The sequence below is a fragment of the Peromyscus leucopus genome, chromosome 12 (genome assembly GCF_004664715.2).
Source record: "Peromyscus leucopus breed LL Stock chromosome 12, UCI_PerLeu_2.1, whole genome shotgun sequence".
NCBI classification, from domain to species: domain Eukaryota; kingdom Metazoa; phylum Chordata; class Mammalia; order Rodentia; family Cricetidae; genus Peromyscus; species Peromyscus leucopus.
Window position 1 is genome coordinate 77,782,847 of NC_051073.1, and position 17,026 is coordinate 77,799,872.

The 17,026-nt window shown below is 43.1% G+C and overlaps 1 protein-coding gene across 5 annotated transcripts in view; it reads right to left on the minus strand.

The window, feature by feature from the left end:
• LOC114681010 (protein HIRA) overlaps positions 1-17,026 on the minus strand; it is an 88,805-nt gene that overhangs the window by 63,816 nt on the left and 7,963 nt on the right. The window contains exons 2-6 of one of the 5 annotated variants that reach the window (XM_028854198.2): positions 4,908-4,970; positions 3,834-3,858; positions 3,189-3,299; positions 1,945-2,035; positions 148-242 (exon numbers count right to left, since the gene is read on the minus strand). In XM_028854198.2, coding sequence (XP_028710031.1) covers positions 148-242; positions 1,945-2,035; positions 3,189-3,267 — 265 coding nt within the window. In that variant the 5' untranslated portion in view covers positions 3,268-3,299; positions 3,834-3,858; positions 4,908-4,970. The other 4 variants (XM_028854199.2, XM_028854196.2, XM_037209906.1 and 1 more) reach the window with 4 other exon arrangements.

Here is a 17,026-nt window from a genome sequence, read left to right on the forward strand (position 1 = left end):
TGGCTGTGACAATTAAGGGACAAGTGGTGATAGGGAAATCCCAGAAAGTACATTAAGGACCAAACAGTAGCAAAGGGACAAGGAGGTGCTAAAGATTGCTAAGGCAACTACCAGGGACTCACTCACACAAACAAGTAGCCCACTTACCCCCTGAATGACTCCGAAGGATGGAGACACACCGCCATTGCTCCACATTGGCAAGCTTACCACTGGAGCCAAACACAGTGCTGGGCCCAATGTACCTGTGTGAAAGAGGCATGAGACATGCACTCATAGAGTATTCCAGGTGCTGCTCAGGGATGTTCCCTGTAGCACAGTTTATCATAGCAAACAGAAAAGGCAAAACCAGATAATAGCTAAAAGCACCAGGCTGTTGAACAAAAGGTGTGGCACAGGTGGTAACAAGGTCAATCATGCACTTGTAAAATGCTCAGCCATTGCAAATCGTGAACAGGAAATTTTTCAAGACAGACTAAGTGAAAGCAGCATACCAGAGGACATCATCTACAATATGACACCATTACAGAGTAAAAAATATATGTAACAAACATTCTACACATGGACTAGAGCAAAGGAATATATACTAGAAAAAGAACAAAATCTTAACCATGGCTTTCTTTAGGTGGTGGGACTATGAGAGATTTCTATCTTTTACATTTCAAAATTGTATACTAAATGTTATTTATGTTGGCTATTTAAGATAGGGTATCACAAATAAGTAAATAACTCCCCAGGCATGGTGATGCATACCAGTAATCTCAGCATTCAGGAGGTAGAGATAGTGGGGTCAGAAATTCAAGGTCATCCAAGGGCCTAGGCTATATGAGCCCGTCCTTAAAAAAAATTAGTAATAACAATATAATCCCAGCACTCAGGAGGCAGAGGCAGGCAGATCTCTGAGTTCAAGGCCAGCCTGGTCTACAGAGGAAGTTCCAGGACAGCCAGGGATACACAGAGAAACCCTGTCTCAAAAGAAAAAAGAAAAAAAAAAAAAAAAAAAAAAAGGATTATCAACTATATTTTTATTTGAAGACAAGGTGTCTCATTCACTGTGTTACCCAGAATAAATTCCTGGGTTCAAGCCAGTCCCTCCTGAGTAGCTAGGTCCACAGGCAGAAGCCACTATGCCTAACTCAAAAAAAGAACAATGTTTTTAAGTCACTTTATAATGTATTAATGCTCTGACCTAAAAGTAAGAAAGAAAGATCACAAGAGTCACAGTACTAACTCTTGTTGAAGTATGAAAGCGGGAGCCCATGTCCACAGCCTCTATAAACACCCTTTGCTCTAAAGCTGCACTTACCCAGTCAGCTCATGAGGCAGTCGAGTGGGCACGAGAAGACAGACAGCATGACTCTGCTCTCAAAGCCACAGCCATGGCACCTCTGGCTGAACAATGGTGCCAGGTCTAGGGCACAGCCTGAGTGGCCCAGAGTCACATGGAAAGCTTATTGTGGAACACAGTACCAGGACCCACTCTGCTCACGGATAAAGAAAAAATTTCCTCAGATGACCCTTGGTTCATTTTGGGTGCAGAGCAGGAGGTGCCGCAAGAGATGACTACCACAAAATGAGGCAAAGAAAGTGGGCTCTGGATTCCCAGCCTCGATTCCATCTAATTTTAGCCATGTTTGTAAGTGAAGGTTCCATGTGAAATTTTATTTGAATAACAAAACAAAGGAAGCCACTATGCCAACAGCTTTGTAAGGATTAGCCCTTCCTTCTCAGCTAAATCTACCAGAGGACAGCTGACCAGCAGGAAGAATGGAAGCCTCCGACTCACTCCTCAGGCTTCATCCGCCGTCAGGCTTCGTTCTGACCTATGGGAACTCCTTGCTACTTAGAATGTTGGGACTTCTATGCCAGGATGGGAAAGGTGACTCTGATAAAGACCAGCAAAGAAGCTTCTAAAAATTAAATGTGAAAAAGGAAAATGATGCTTACGTAGCCCGCTTCCACACCATAATCAGTTTGTCATCTCCCCCAGAAGCTAAATACATCCCACTGTTTGACCACCGCACACAGTTCACACATGCTGGGAAGAAAAAAAAATAAGGTGATGAAAATCCAATAGGCATGCCCATTTGCATTATACAGAGTCTGTAAGAAGTAAAAGGTTTATAAGACTACCTAACCTATTTATGACATCTACTATGTAAGAGTCCCAGAGAAACAATTCAGTTAACATTAATCTTGTGTTATAACAAATGACCAGAATAGTCTGGAGGGGAAATACGTATAATCTGAGAATTGTGCTCAATGAAACAGACAGCAGGAGGCTTATTTCTATGAACAGCAATAAACTTCATTATTTCCAAAGGGTTGTCTATTGATGAGATGAATTTCAATAGGGATTATTCTCGAAATGAAACATGTAATAGGAATGCCAAGATGCCTTTTCCAAAACTTTCCAAGAAGCTGCTGGGTAGAACATATAGCTCTGAATAACCTCAATTATCCAGTGCCAGACCTTTTAAATTTGTATTTTCCAAACTTCTCAGCACAGGAGACTGACTGACTCTGTGTATAGTTAAACTAAGTCCAGCAGAAGGCCCCCAGGCTTCTGCTAGGTTAGAGCCTCCAGGAGTACACACAGCTCAATCTTCAGGAGATATGAAATGTGATGGACCCTAATAAAGTTGAAGCCAATGCATAGCCTGTGAGCAACTTATGTTCTGGACCCAGTGACTGAGGCTTGTTGGGAGGGTAAGAACACACAAAGCAGAGGAAGGAACTAATATCCAAACACTAGTAACTGTCAGTGGACTAAGGCACTGCATACAACAGGGAAGGAAACCATGACATTGTTCCAGTATAAAGGGTCCTGGCAGAGACTCTTACTGACACAGCACCAATCTGAGACATCTGGTGAGCTGTCTCTTGTCCCTTCCCCAGAACACTGCTGTGTCCAGGTCGCTGGCCCCAAAGCCCCATGGAATCAGGCAGTAACGACTCATGAGCAGGAAATCACCAGAGGTACCTGCAGACTGTCCAAAGATGGTTCTGTGGGCGGGCCGAGTCTTCTGCCGAATAACTCACCCAGGTGTGCAGCCAACATCTGTGCCTTCAGACAGCAGGCCGGGGGAGTTAACGCCGCACGGGGCCTTATCTTTCTAATTACAAACACATGTGCTAACCTTGGGCACTCTGCCAACACGCAAAGCCTGCAAAGGGCCACTCTGTAATACCTAAGTGATTGTCCATCTGGCAAAGCATCTTGGGAATACTTTCATCCTTCTCGTCATCCTCCTGGAGGACTGGAGACATATTCCAGATCACAACCTTCCCAGAATCCTGCCCTGGAATGAAGGAGCAAAAAAAGCTCAATATGCAAGGAGTGGAAATTTGATATTGATAACACAAACTATAGAAAATGCTCATTTAGTTTCTATAAATCATACTTGACTAGATCTAAGCAGACTTATCTTGAATTATTAATGTAAATGACACAAAAGGTGAGGAAAAAAAAACAAGGACCTACAGGGATCCAAAAGACAGGGGATTTAATAGTAGCTGAGGCCAGCCTGAAAAGAATTCTGACTGAACTACACATTAGGAGGGACAAAGCCCCTGTCTGGCCTCTGAGGTTCTCATTCCTATCCAGAACACACAGACTCCTCATCTACAAAACAAAGAGGAAGAAACATCACTATCCAGGCCCCTTTCAGGTCTGTGCATGGGCACTGAGGAAAAGGAGAAAAGTGCAGTCCCTACCAGGGTCTCCCTCCCCTTCAAGGTGCTGCCTGGATCCGGTGGCTGTTTCCAGAACTGACTGGACGCTTTGAGACCCAAATTTGAAATGTGCCCTGAACACAGGAAAAAGGGCTCATTACCTTCTTATCTGCCCTTTGCAGTCACCTATAGATGGAGATCAACCAAAAGAGGGAATTTAGGAGGGTCATAAGTTGATGCCAGCTATGCTGAAAAAACTATCTATACATTTTACTAATTAATTTTTTTTTGTTTTCCATCTCTATAACACAAGTCATGAAAGGAAAAAAAAGCAATGAATGCCTGGAATGGATGTTCCAAAGTGATTACAAAATGTTTGAAACCTCCTCTTGGCCAGTATATAAAAATATTGCCTAAATATTTCTCCTAGACCTGAGAAAAAAGCCTCCTCAACCATAACCTCCTTGCACATGTCTCTGGGCAAAATGGCCTACTATGAACCCACCTTGTAGCACCTGGAGGTGCAAGATGGGGGTTCCTGAGCAAATGCCACTTCTTAATAAATAAAAGCTTAGTTTCCTGGCATATAAATGGTATTTGTTGTCTTTCTAAACAGAACCATGCTACCTCAATATTACAACAGATGCTGAATAAGCAAGCTGATAATACTATGGATGATATTTTTAAATGCTCTGGGCATTCTTTCTTTCTCAGTAACACAGTCAAATTATTTTGTCCAGAAAATAGGCACAGTTTAGCCATCCACTCCTCTTTTCAACTAAATAGAATACTGACAGAACCCTTGCCTCTGTAGCTGATCTTTGTCTAGGGGCCTCTTGCCAATTTATAACAACTCTGGGTGTAGGGACAAAAATTCATTCTAGCTTTAACTTAATTTAAAAAAATAGTAATTAGAATGATAAGCCAGCTTCACAATATTTATAAGATCATCTTACAGACCCCAAAAAGTGTTCATCTTCAAGTAGTACTTCACTTTGTAGTCTAGACTGGCCTACAATTCATATCTTACAGACTTCCAAGTGCTGAGATCACAGGCCTGTGCCACCATATCCAGCTCAGAAAAAGTTTATTATGAGTTAACCTGTTCAAATCGTGCATTTTAAACAAAGTCACAGCCAAATTGCAAGGGAAGCTGTCTCTTTACAGCTAACCATGGATCCCCAGGAGAAGCAGAGCATGATAACATGGATGTGATGTTCACTCTAGAAACATACCTTGTCCTCCAGTTGCAAACTTGGTCCCATCAGGGTGAATATCAACTGAAAATATTGGCTTGCCTGGAAACAAAGAAAAACATATCTAACTTGGCTTTTATTCACTGGAAAACGACAACAAATTCTCATTTTTTAAGTATTGATTACTCAAATAACATCTCTAATTTTTACACCTAAGGACAAAACAACAGGCTACAGATAAAACTATGATTAAGAATGGAGAGATCTAACAGCTTCAGTTAGTCAAAACTGCTAGCGACTCGATAAGCAACACTAGACAGCTGAAAACCCAATGGAGAATCAGGACGTCATCACTGAGGGACCTGAATATATAAAGGCTATGAACTGTCTGCAATTAGAGCTCAAGTCACAAGTTCCTGTGACCTGAGGACATCTCCCTATCATGTGGGTCTCTACTTGACTGACAGCTTGGAAAGAAGGGCACTCTCCACCCTTCTGAATGGCTGGCTGTCATGAGCGGGCCCAATGGCTCATCAAAGCCTCGGGCTCTCCCTTCCCTTCTGGTTCCTCAAGGTGGTCCTCTAAGTCTGTACTACACACACGGTGTGGAGCAATTCCCTAAGACAAAGCACTCAATCTCAGAAGGAAGCTCTTACGACTCAGAATGTTCTGAAGGGAGATTAACATTCTATACTGGAGTGAAGCTTCTTAAAACTTGGAAAGTACATAATAAAAACTTCAGGAAACTCCTGAAACTAACAGACATAGCTCCCTTCCTCCCCAAGTTTCTATAAGCCAGTAAGGCCTACTGAGAGACTTTCAGACTAGCCAAGCTGCCTAGAAAAGGCTCAGACCAACTGAGGATCCTGGAAGAGAAACTCTCCCCATGTCAAGCTGCCTGCAGGCTGTGTAGTGCACTCCAGGTTTCCAGCTTTCATAAGCTGTCACTCATGCTGGGTGGGCTTTTGGAGATGCAGCTGTCTTTGAGTCTTCCGTAATCTTGTATGCAACCCCTCATCCATACTCCTGTAAGTAAACCCCCCCCCAAAAAAAAAAACCACCTCACTGGTTCACTAATTTGGACTTTGATGATATCCTGACTTTATATGGCCATTGGTTCCCTATATGGGGTAAGTAGACATTTGCTCACATCCCTCCAAAGAGTAGTGTCATACAACAACACAGCACTTCTCTCTGGACCTCTGTTAAAGTGGATGTTCAGTTCCTGAAGGTAAAGGGTTAAAGGAGGTTCTCAGAAACCACAAAGGGTCCCTCTGGACTCAAGCCTGGCTGAGGAATTTATGGATTGCAGGGTAGACCAAGTCAGGCAAAGAAACCAAAACCTCATAGTCTGTGAAAGGCAATCTAAGGGCTTTTACCAAGAGGGTATTTGTCCATCCCCCTAGTCTGCTTCCAAGGCCAAAAGTACAAAAGCTTCATGAGACTGAGTAGTTGCTACTGGGTTGATACTACATCTATGAGTGACAGATTAGAAATGTGACAGTCGGGGGCTGGAGAGATGGCTCAGTGGTTAAGTGCACTGGTGTTCTTCCAGGGGACCCGGGTTCAATTCCCAGCACCCACATGACAGCTCACAACTGTCTGTAACTTCAAGATCTGACATCTCATACAAATATTCACGCAGGCAAAACATCAATGCACATAAACTAAATAAATTATTTTTAATTAAAATTTTTTTTTTTTTTTTTTTTTTTTTGGTTTTTCGAGACAGGGTTTCTCTGTGTGGCTTTGCGCCTTTCCTGGAGCTCACTTGGTAGCCCAGGCTGGCCTCGAACTCACAGAGATCCGCCTGGCTCTGCCTCCCGAGTGCTGGGATTAAAGGCATGCGTCACCAACGCCCGGCTAATTAAAATTTTTTAAAAAATTAAAAAAAAAAAAAGAAATGTGACAGTCAACTGAGCATCAGCAACTACTGTTATAGACAAGGGATGAAGTCATTAGCCCTGTCAGGGACCTCATGCCAGTGTGGAAAATACAATGTGGTACCCAAAGGCAAAAACCAATATAGGTCCTTGGTGATGCCTCTTGGCATCATCTTCCAGAGTCTTATCTGTATGATCAAATCAAGCATGAACTCCCACAACACAGAGAAATACATTTTCATTCTTACTGGTCACTAAGTGGTAGTGGGAGAAACAGCTATACAAGGCCACTACAGAGCAGGTGTGTCAAACACAAATGGAAACCTTTGGAAATCACACTACATGTTCATTCCATGGTCTCTAGTGCTGAATTCCAAATTAACAAAAGCTAACACAATAGACCCCCATCATCATACTGGCAGCCCCTGCCTGGCCCCCAAGTTCCCTCAGTGATCTCCAGGCTAATTGAGAGCCAGAACTCTACCAAAATTGGACAAGTCTAAAAAGCAACTGCTTGGTGCCTTTCTGGAGCCATGCAGGTACAGGTGTGCAGGTGCACAAGTGCGCACACACGCACGCACGCACGCACACGCGTGCAAACGCGCAAACACACACATACACACACACAATGTTAAAAAACTAGCCTGTACACTGGACACACAGCATATTCAGCCCTCATTGTCTCAGACACAGGCTATCCTTTTATTCCCGGGCTTCATGTTGTAAGCCCACACAGCTCACTCTAGATCGCTCTGAAGGAACAGACCTGGCAGTGGGTGCACTTAGAGGTGGGAGGTGAGAAGACTTGCAAGTCAGTCTTCCCCCAGATTCCAGACACAGCAGCTCTTAATTAGTTTTGTCTTACTCTTCAAGCAAAGAACCCATGGACTGGCAAGATGGCTCAGGTAAAAGTGTTTTCCACCAAGCCTAACAACCTGAGTTCAATCCCTAGAACTCACACAATGGGAGAACCAACTCGGAAAGTTGTCCTCTGACCTCCAGACACACATTGTGGTACAAGAGCATACAAACATAGATACATTCATACACACAATCATACATACATATACACACAAATGTACACACTCATTTTTTAAAAAATTAAGAAAAAGAAAAGGATGAAAAAAACTACACAGTGTCATAAAGGAAGGTACATCCTGAAAGTAAGGCGAGGAAGAGCAGAAAGGCTCCACCTGGGACCACAATGGCATGCCCATGCTCTTCTTTGACATCACACTTACCCAAAGGCTAAAGGATAGGAGAGAAGGGACTCCAAGACAGGGGCTTTCTTGCCTATCCATTCTAAAAAGAGTCCCCCAAGGCTTGAGAAACCAGAAAGGCCATCTGGAGCTGTAGGCCTAGCCTCAAGTCATGCAGGTACTTTTTTCCAATGGCTGTGATACTCAGCATTAAGACAAGGAAGCAAGTCCTGCCAGATACCAAGGTACAGTGGCAAATTAGCACCAAAAGGTCCTGTGGCATTCAGGACAGATGACTTCTCCAAGCATAAGGACAGCAACAGCCACCTCTACCGGGAGATTTCTAAAGATGAAGAGCCAGGCCCATGCTGGACACACCTGGTGAATGATGCCTCTCCAAGGCTAGGATCAACCCTCACCAGCAGAACATGCTTTTGCACATCTGATCTGCCCCTAAAACTGGGGGGGGGGGGGGCCTCAAACCAGGTATTTTCTAAATTTTATACCACTTCCTGGGATAAATATTCTAACATTCTCATTTTACACTACAAAGAAACTATTTTCCCAGAGCCATACAGCATCCAGCTCTAAAGCCTGAGGTTTTGAATATTGTTATATGGTACCTCGCTAAGCAAAAGAATCTCCCACTGCTGTGAACAGGAAGCAAAGAAGGGTGGGAGAGCAGGCCAGAGCATGAATGTGTTTCATGACTCAATGTGAGCCTTAGACCTGCTGTGCTGGACACACCACTTCAGGCCCTTGCACTACTTCAGCAGGCCCCAAGAAAACACAACTCCCTGGGACACTTGCTCCTTTGTGCTTCTTTCGCCTTGAGTTGGGACTAATCCCGTGCTAAGATGAACCTTAGATCTCTAGTATCTTAGCTTTTGCTGTCAGAAAAATCTGGTTCCCAGTTCAACTACCATGCTTTAAAGAGGCCTCAGTTGTCCAAAGAGAGCGGATTGATGAGTACACACAATAGTGAGAATCAAGGCCCTGAGTACAGACGGTTAAGGCGATCTAGACACAAGCTGCTAAAGCCACCCCAGCAGACTCAGTAAATCTGAGGTAATGTCAACTTGATGAGCCTTGTCAACTTGTGGAATCCTAAGCAAATCATAAAAAAATGGCTGTTCTAAGTCAATAAGGCTAGAGGGTAGTATATCACACAGGGATAACCCAAAACACCAATTCATCTACCTTTTAGCTTCAGACAACTTAAGAAAAGCACTTGTCATTTTAACTTCAAAAAAGAAAAAAGGCTCTATGTCTTGTGACAGGCATTAGGAAAGAATGGCTTTCTGTCCTCTAAGTCTGTGAAACGTCATGTTACAAACTGACCTTCTTAGGAATCTTGTCAGAACACTTACTTGCATGCCACAAACCATTCTTGTTACCCAAGAAGTCGACTGCACAGATACCAGTTATAGCCTATGTCTTTAGAACACATACATTAAATGTGTTCTAAATAGACACTTTCTCGCCCAATCCATTTATAAATATATACAGTGTGCCTAATATAAACACACATAGTATGATAATCTTTATGTATATGAAGCTCTCAGAATTAAAGATAATCATACAAATCTAAGTGGAAAGATGTACAGTGACAGACAGTTATATAGTTTAAAAAAAAAAAAAAAACTACTTAATTTAGTCTGGGGCTTCCTTTAAGAAGTAACAATTAAGTCCTAATGGTCGAGGGCAAGTCAGCCAGAAGGGTGGGATCAGCCAGAAGATACAGAGCATTGAATCAAGAAGCAGCCTGGCCGGGCGGTGGTGACGCACGCCAGCACTCGGGAGACAGAGTCAGGCGGGTCTCTGTTGAGTTTGAGGCCAGCCTGGTCTACAGAACGAGATCCAGGACAGGCACCAAAACAACACAGAGAAACCCTGTCTCGAAGTTAAAAAAAAAAAAAGCAGCAGCCTGATAGACTGCCCCAAAGTTCATGAGGTAAGCATAGTCAGATGAGGCCCCATCCAGGAGCTTAGGCCTTATTCAAATAGTACATTTTAATGGAGCAATGCCAAGGTCACACTCACACTCTGACTCAACAAATGCTGTGTGGAAAAACAGGGGGGTCTCAAGGCTCCAGAGGAAGGTGGAAATAAAGGAACAGGTTTAGATTTTAATGTTGGCCCTCTCTGGCCTGACTCCTTCAGTCCTGTTATACAAATTTGATTAATTGTTTAATTTTCCCAAATACCAAGTTTCCTAATCTGTAGAAGTGGTGAGGACATGCTCAGCTTACAAACACCTGCTCTTTGTGGATAAATCAGGATACTGTATTCTAATACTTCTAAGATGCATCTACATCATAACTGAACATTTCTCAGACCAGGATACATTTAGTGAAAGGTATGCCTGGTTTCCTGACATCACTTTTTCTTCCTTAGTGATACTTGATGCATCGCAGGTTAGATGAAGTATAGAGGTGGACCTGTATAGCACTGCCAATGAAGGGCTGGCTCCCAACTCCACATAGCCTAGGTCTCTCAGTCCCAGAAAAGCAGTCACTACATCTTGTCAATGGGAAGAACCTTAATGAAGAGCTCTTGAGCCAAGGGAAAGGATCTTACCAGCTTGGCTGGCTCAAGAACTTTTCCTTTGGCACAGCAAGATAATGACAAATTTCCAACTACCTCCAACTTCAAGCCTTTCTTTGCATAGAGACAGAGACAAAGGATAAATCAGCAAAAACCTTGAACTCTAGCAATGTTGGGCAGTGTGGTCGCTTGAATGTAATTGGCCCCATAAGCTCATAAGGAGTGGCGCTATGAGGAGGTGTGGCTTTGTGAAGTAGGTGTGGCCTTTTTGGAGAATGTCACTGTGGCCGATGGACTTTGAGGTCTAATATATGCTCAAGCCACACTCAGTGTCTCCGTTCACTTCCTGTTGCCTACAGATCAAGACATACAATTCTTAGCTCCTTCTCCAGCACCATGTCTGCCTGCAGGCCACCATGTGGCACCATGATGATAATGGACAAAACCTCTGAAAATGAAAGCCACCCCAATTAAATATTTTTCCTTTATAAGAGTTGCCGAGGCCAAGTGGTGGTGGCCCACACCTTTAATCCCAACACTTGGGAGACAGAAGCAGGAGGCTCTCCATGAATTCAAGGCCAGCCTGGTTTATAGAGTGAGTTCCAGGACAGCCAGCCAGGACTGCTTAACAGAGAAATACTATCTCGAAATCCAAAAAAAAGAAATCCTTAGAATTAAGAATTCTTAGAAATGGCTTTTCTCCTAGCAGAAAACACTATCAGAGTTTTGATAAGAAATTATACTAAACTTGTTTTGAGTTTTTGTTGTTGTTGTTTAGTTGGTTGGTTCTGGGGTTTTTTTTTTTTGTTGTTGTTGTTTTTTTTGTTTTTTGACAAGGTCTCACTATGTAGCTCTGGCTAGCCTGAAACTATATAGACCAGTCTGACCTTGAACTCACAGAATGATGCTTCTGCATCCTGAATGCTAGAATTACAGGTGTGCACCACCACTCCTGGCTTACCTTCACTTAGTTCTAAATTTATCAGTATTTATTGAGACACACTCTACTGGGTACTTCCTGGGGAATACAATGAGTGAAGGCCTTAAATTACCCAATCTCCAGTTCCCAGGACATTCACAGCATGTTTCAAGCTAATCTTCCTAGTGGGCTGTTAAGAGTATAAAAGCCCAGAGAGGGGTATGATGACATGAACCTGTAGTCCTGACAAGGAGACCATTTAATGGGGAGAGGGCTATATGTTCTAAAGGTAGACTCCTCGAAACTCAGGAAGTAAAAAACTTACAGGTTTCAGCAAGTACCTGAAACACAAGATTCTCTCAGACCACTGAGCTATGTACAAGTCCGGCAGTGAGTTAACTCCTGGGCTCGTTTCCAAGAGCTGTCACTCTCACTAGCACAGGCTTTTGGAAATTCAGCTGCCTTTCAGTCATTCCTCTCCTGGAAGTAACCCTTCGTCTATGTCCCTTTAAATAGCACCAATAAACTCACTACTTCACCAAGCTGGACTTAGATGGTATCTCCACGTTGGTCTGTTGTTGATACCTTAGCTGAGTTGAGCAGAAATTTGCTCACATCTATCTCTCCATAGTGCCACACAGCACACATAGTAGAAGAGAACTGAACCTTCTAAGTTGTCCTCTGACCTGCAGTGCCCCCTGTGGTAAACATGTGTACACACCCCTACATTGAAAATTAGTGTATATACTACATCAAGGGATACTACCAACAGAATGAAAATGCATGAGAGAAAGCTTTTGCAAATGACATCTGATAAGAGACTGATAACAAAAAAAAAAAAATGGACACAGGAAGACTAGAAAGGTAGCTCAGCAGTGAAGAGCACTGACCGCTCTTCCAGAGGCCCCAGGTTCAATTCCCAGCATCCACATGGCAGCTCACAACTGTCTATAAGTTTTAGGTGATCTGACACTTTCTGGTTTTTGTGGGCAGCAGGCATACATGTGGTATACAGACATACATGCAGGCAAAACACCCATACACATAAAAATTAAAATATTTAAAGCAAAAAATGGACAGATGGTTCGGTGGCTAAGGGCACATGCTATTCTTTGAGAGGACCTGAATTCAGTTCCCACCACCCGCCAGGCAACTCACAACCATCTATGACAACCTTGGCAACTCATAATCATCCACTCCAGGAGCTCTTCATCCACAAATAACTTCATTCATGCACAGATATATAATAAAAGCAACTTTAAAAAAAATAAATAATAAACACAGGACTTAAATACACATTTTTCCCATGAAAATATGAATTGCCAGGAAGCAATGAAAAGATACTCATTCTCATCAATCCTGAAATCCAAACCATAACAAGGTATCTATCATGTCACTTCAGTCATAACGAAGGTTACTATCCCGCAAGCTATAAAATGACAAATATTGGCAAGAATGCGGAGGAAATGGAAACTTTGTTGGGATTTCAAAAATGTTAAACATGGTATCACCACGATATTAAAGTTTGAGGGCTAATTAGAAATAGAGTAACTATGATAATCCAGCAATTTACGTCTAAGTACATATCAAAATAAGCTGAAAGCTGAGTCTTGAGAAAAAGGTCAGCCTGAGTTATAAAGCAAGACTGCCTCAAAATACAAACAAAAGCGAGGGCTGGAGAGACGGCTCAGCAGTTAGGAGGACTGGCTGCTCTTCCAGAGGACCTGGGTTCAGTTCCCAGCACCCACACGGAGCCTCACAGCCATCTATAATTCCATCCCAGGGGATCCAATGCCCTCTTCTAGCTTCCAAGGGTACCAGGCACGCACATGTTGTAGACATACATTCAGGCAAAAATACTCATACATATAAAATAAAATAAATTTTTAAAGTTTATTTAAAACAAAAAATACAACCATGCACAAAATACAAACAAAAAGGAATGTATCTATGGTAGAGTACTTGCCTAACATGCATAAAGTCCTGGGTTCAACATCCAGGACTGGAGGGAAGGGGTGTGTAGGGGTCTGTGTGTGTGTGTGTGTGTGTGTGTGTGTGTGTGTGTGTGTGTGTTGAGAATTTTAATTCTTGGAGAAAAGCCACACCGTGTTAAGCATTATACAAGGCCAACGGAATATTAAGAGAATTGAAATATTACAAGTTGGGAGCCAAAGTTATCTTGGGCTATATTTAGAACCCTTAATAGCCATATATTTCCCATCTCTGTGTGACCTAATATCCTTGTGACTAGGTAAAAGATTTTGAACTATATGAACAGACCCCCAATTTCCACCAACTCATTATCTGAGGCCTGTAACAGACTTCCCATGCTTTGCTGTAACCACCTCAATGTTTCCACCAATGTATTTGAAAAGTGTCTTGATTTATAACTTTCTTTGCTGTTACTATGAAAACTTTATCAAACTTTTACCCCAATGGAACATGGTATTTGGAGTAACCTCAATCCACTTCCCAGGCTGTGGTCATTCATGTGGCTCCAAAATAAACTCTCTTTTACTCCAGGTGTGTTTTTGCCTTTAAATACATACAACACATGGTATGTTATACTAACTCTCAGTTATATAATACTCTATGTGCTAGTCAGATGCAAACACATTATATAAAATGGATGATGTACGATACGGGTAAAGTATTCCTTACCTGAAATGCTTATGACTGTTTCAGATTCTAAGAACTCACTATACAGACCAGACTGGCTACAAACTCATAGAGATGTGACTGCCTCCGCCTGCCTCCTGAGTGCTGATTAGAGGTGTGCACCACCACATCCCACTAGAGTCTAACTTTATATGTATAATAAGATCTCTTGGGAATTGGATCCAAGTCAAAATAGGAGATTCATTTCTACTTCATATACACAGTATCTAAAACCATGTCTCATGGTATGGAATTCTACATTGTAGCATCACAGTGGCACTGAAAAAGTTTTGAATTTTGGAGCATCCTAGATTTGGGATTAGGGATACTCAGCCTCTAGATATGCATACATACCCACATGAAATAATCTGTACTATAAGATTATCAACTCACTCAGATATAATCATTTCTTGCCTGAATCTCCACACAGCTTCCTAAGGGTCTCCAGTTCCCTCTTCCTCTTATTGTGGTATAGCTATTCCCTGTGGGCATAACATGACCGTGACCATCAGGAAGCAGAGATTTCAGTGGTGACCTACAGAGTACCTTGACCTTAAAGTCAAAGCAAAGAAATAAGCAGAAATCTGCAGTGATGGCCAGGTCAGCGATGACTTGGCCTATGGTGAGCAGCAATGGAGCTATTGTAATTTCTCACAAAAGCAAAGTCGGGTCACAGGATCCTAACCGTGACTCCCCTGGAGCTCCTTCCTGTCTCCCAGCTGTGTGGGAGGCACGTGAGTATACAGGAAGTGCCAACTGACTGAAGACAGGGAAACAGCACTGCAGTTTTCACGTCTGCCCCGTGCTCCCATAACCAACGCAATAAACAACGCAGTTTCACCAAGCTGAACGTGTGTGGAACTGTCTCTCTGGTCTGTCTGTCAGTGCCCCATCTGAGGTGAACAAATGGAGGTCTTAGTGTCTTCCTAAACCCCCCCCTCCCACACACACACAGACTCCCAGTCTAACCTCAGCGTCCCTTCAAGACCTCGTCAAATCACCCCAGAAGCAGTCCCACTCTCCCTTTCTGGCCTCACCTCTCTAAGTTCTTGGTCTTGCCACTGCTCACACCACAATACCATCAGCACTTTTCTTTAAAAAGCCAGGAGATCTAACTAGTAGATCTAACTAGTAGATCTAACTAGGCTGTGCTCCCCTCATAGGGCACTTTCCACATCTCTCTCAAGCCTCTAGTGGATGCACCAAGACAGCTTCCGGAAGTCCTTATTTGGATAGGTGCTGTCCTCAGCAACTGTGCACGTAAGAGTACAAAGGCTTGGCCCCTCAGTCTGATTTAGGACAACTCAGCCCATAAATACCCACGTAAAACCATCTGTGACTATCCCAATCATTACCACCTCAATCAAATATAATCATCTCTCTCTTTTTTGTTTTCAAGACAGGCTTTGTGCCTTTCCTGGATCTCGCTGTGTGGCCCAGGCTGGCCTCAAACTCACAGAGATCCACCTGCCTCTGCCTCCCGAGTGCTGGGATTAAGGGCGTGCGCCACCACCGCCCAGCTATAATCATCTCTTGCCTGGATCGCCAGAAGGCCTTCCTAAGAGTCTCTCAGCTCCTGCTTCCTCCTGCTGTGGTAGAGCTACTTCCTCCCCACAAGACCACCTATGGCTCTCGCTCTGCTCATTCTAACTCGCCTTCTGTTCATAATACTTCTCAAATTCACATTTGTGTGACTCCCAAGAGTGCTCCCCAATAATCCTCCTGTGTACAAAACTCTCAGGCAGGCAACTTTTGCAGCAAAATGTTTGCCCAAATATTAGCTTCTTATTCAGGCTTTGCCCAAAGCACCTTTTATTTATAATTTTCCTACCCGAGGTGGTTACAGTAGCACATATAGGTAGTCCCAGAAACGTGGGAGGCAGGAGGATCTCTTGAGTTTAAAGCTGAAATCCTCCTATGCCCCTCGTGTTGCTTGTCTCTGTTGTTCCTGTCCACACTGACCTCCCTGCTCCCTGTTGATGGCTCTTGCTCAGGATGTCTCCTTGCTCTCTGGCCTTACCTGCAATGAATGCTGTTGTCCTTGCCATTTTTCACAGGACAACATACTTGTTATCATCAGATTTACCAGGCAGACACTAATGGTTTTCATCCTTCTTCTAGTACACAGTAGTTGTCACTTGCTAAGCGACTACTCTGGAAGGTCTCTCCCTATACCACCTCTTTCCTGTGAACAAAATACCCATCCCAGGTTCTCTGGGTGGACCCCAGGCTCTCTAGATGGACAGCTTTAGTCTGGGAGGCTATTTAATTTCCTACTGTTTCTAGCTCTTAGCCCACTCCCTGGCAGTTAGCCCTTGGTATTTGTCAAATGGGTAGATTTATCCTATTCTCTGCAGGATGATCTTTGGAAAGTGCCACAGCCCTGACATCTGCTACAACAAACATCTATCCCTGGTCCTCAAAGGAGACTTGCTGCCCCTTTTGTCTATTCCTCACTACAGTGCTATTTTCCAGAACAATCAATCGCCCTATAAGCTTAGTCTGTCTTGTGTTGGTTAATACAGCAGGCAGATGTTAGTTTAGGAGTAAGTTTTGGGGGCTGGAGAGATGGCTCAGTGGTTAAGAGCACTGACTGCTCTTCCAAAGGTCATGAGTTCAGTTTCCAGCAACCACATAGTGGCTCACAACCATCTGTAATGGTGCCCTCTTCTGGCCTGTAGGGTCACATGCAGGCAGGATGGTGTATACATAATAAATAAATCTTTAAAAAAAAAAAAAAAAGGAGTAAGTTTTGACCTAAATGGGTTTTCTTTTTGCCAAGGGGAGGGGTGATTGTCAGTCATATGCTATCTATTCTATTTACACATTTCCTTTCTTAAAATAGAAAACTACTGGAACCCACCTTCAGGTCAGAACCCTGTATTTGGGAGCCATAAAAAAATTCTAGCAACAATAAAAGGTTTCCAATTGCACAATGACCAAAACCTCAAG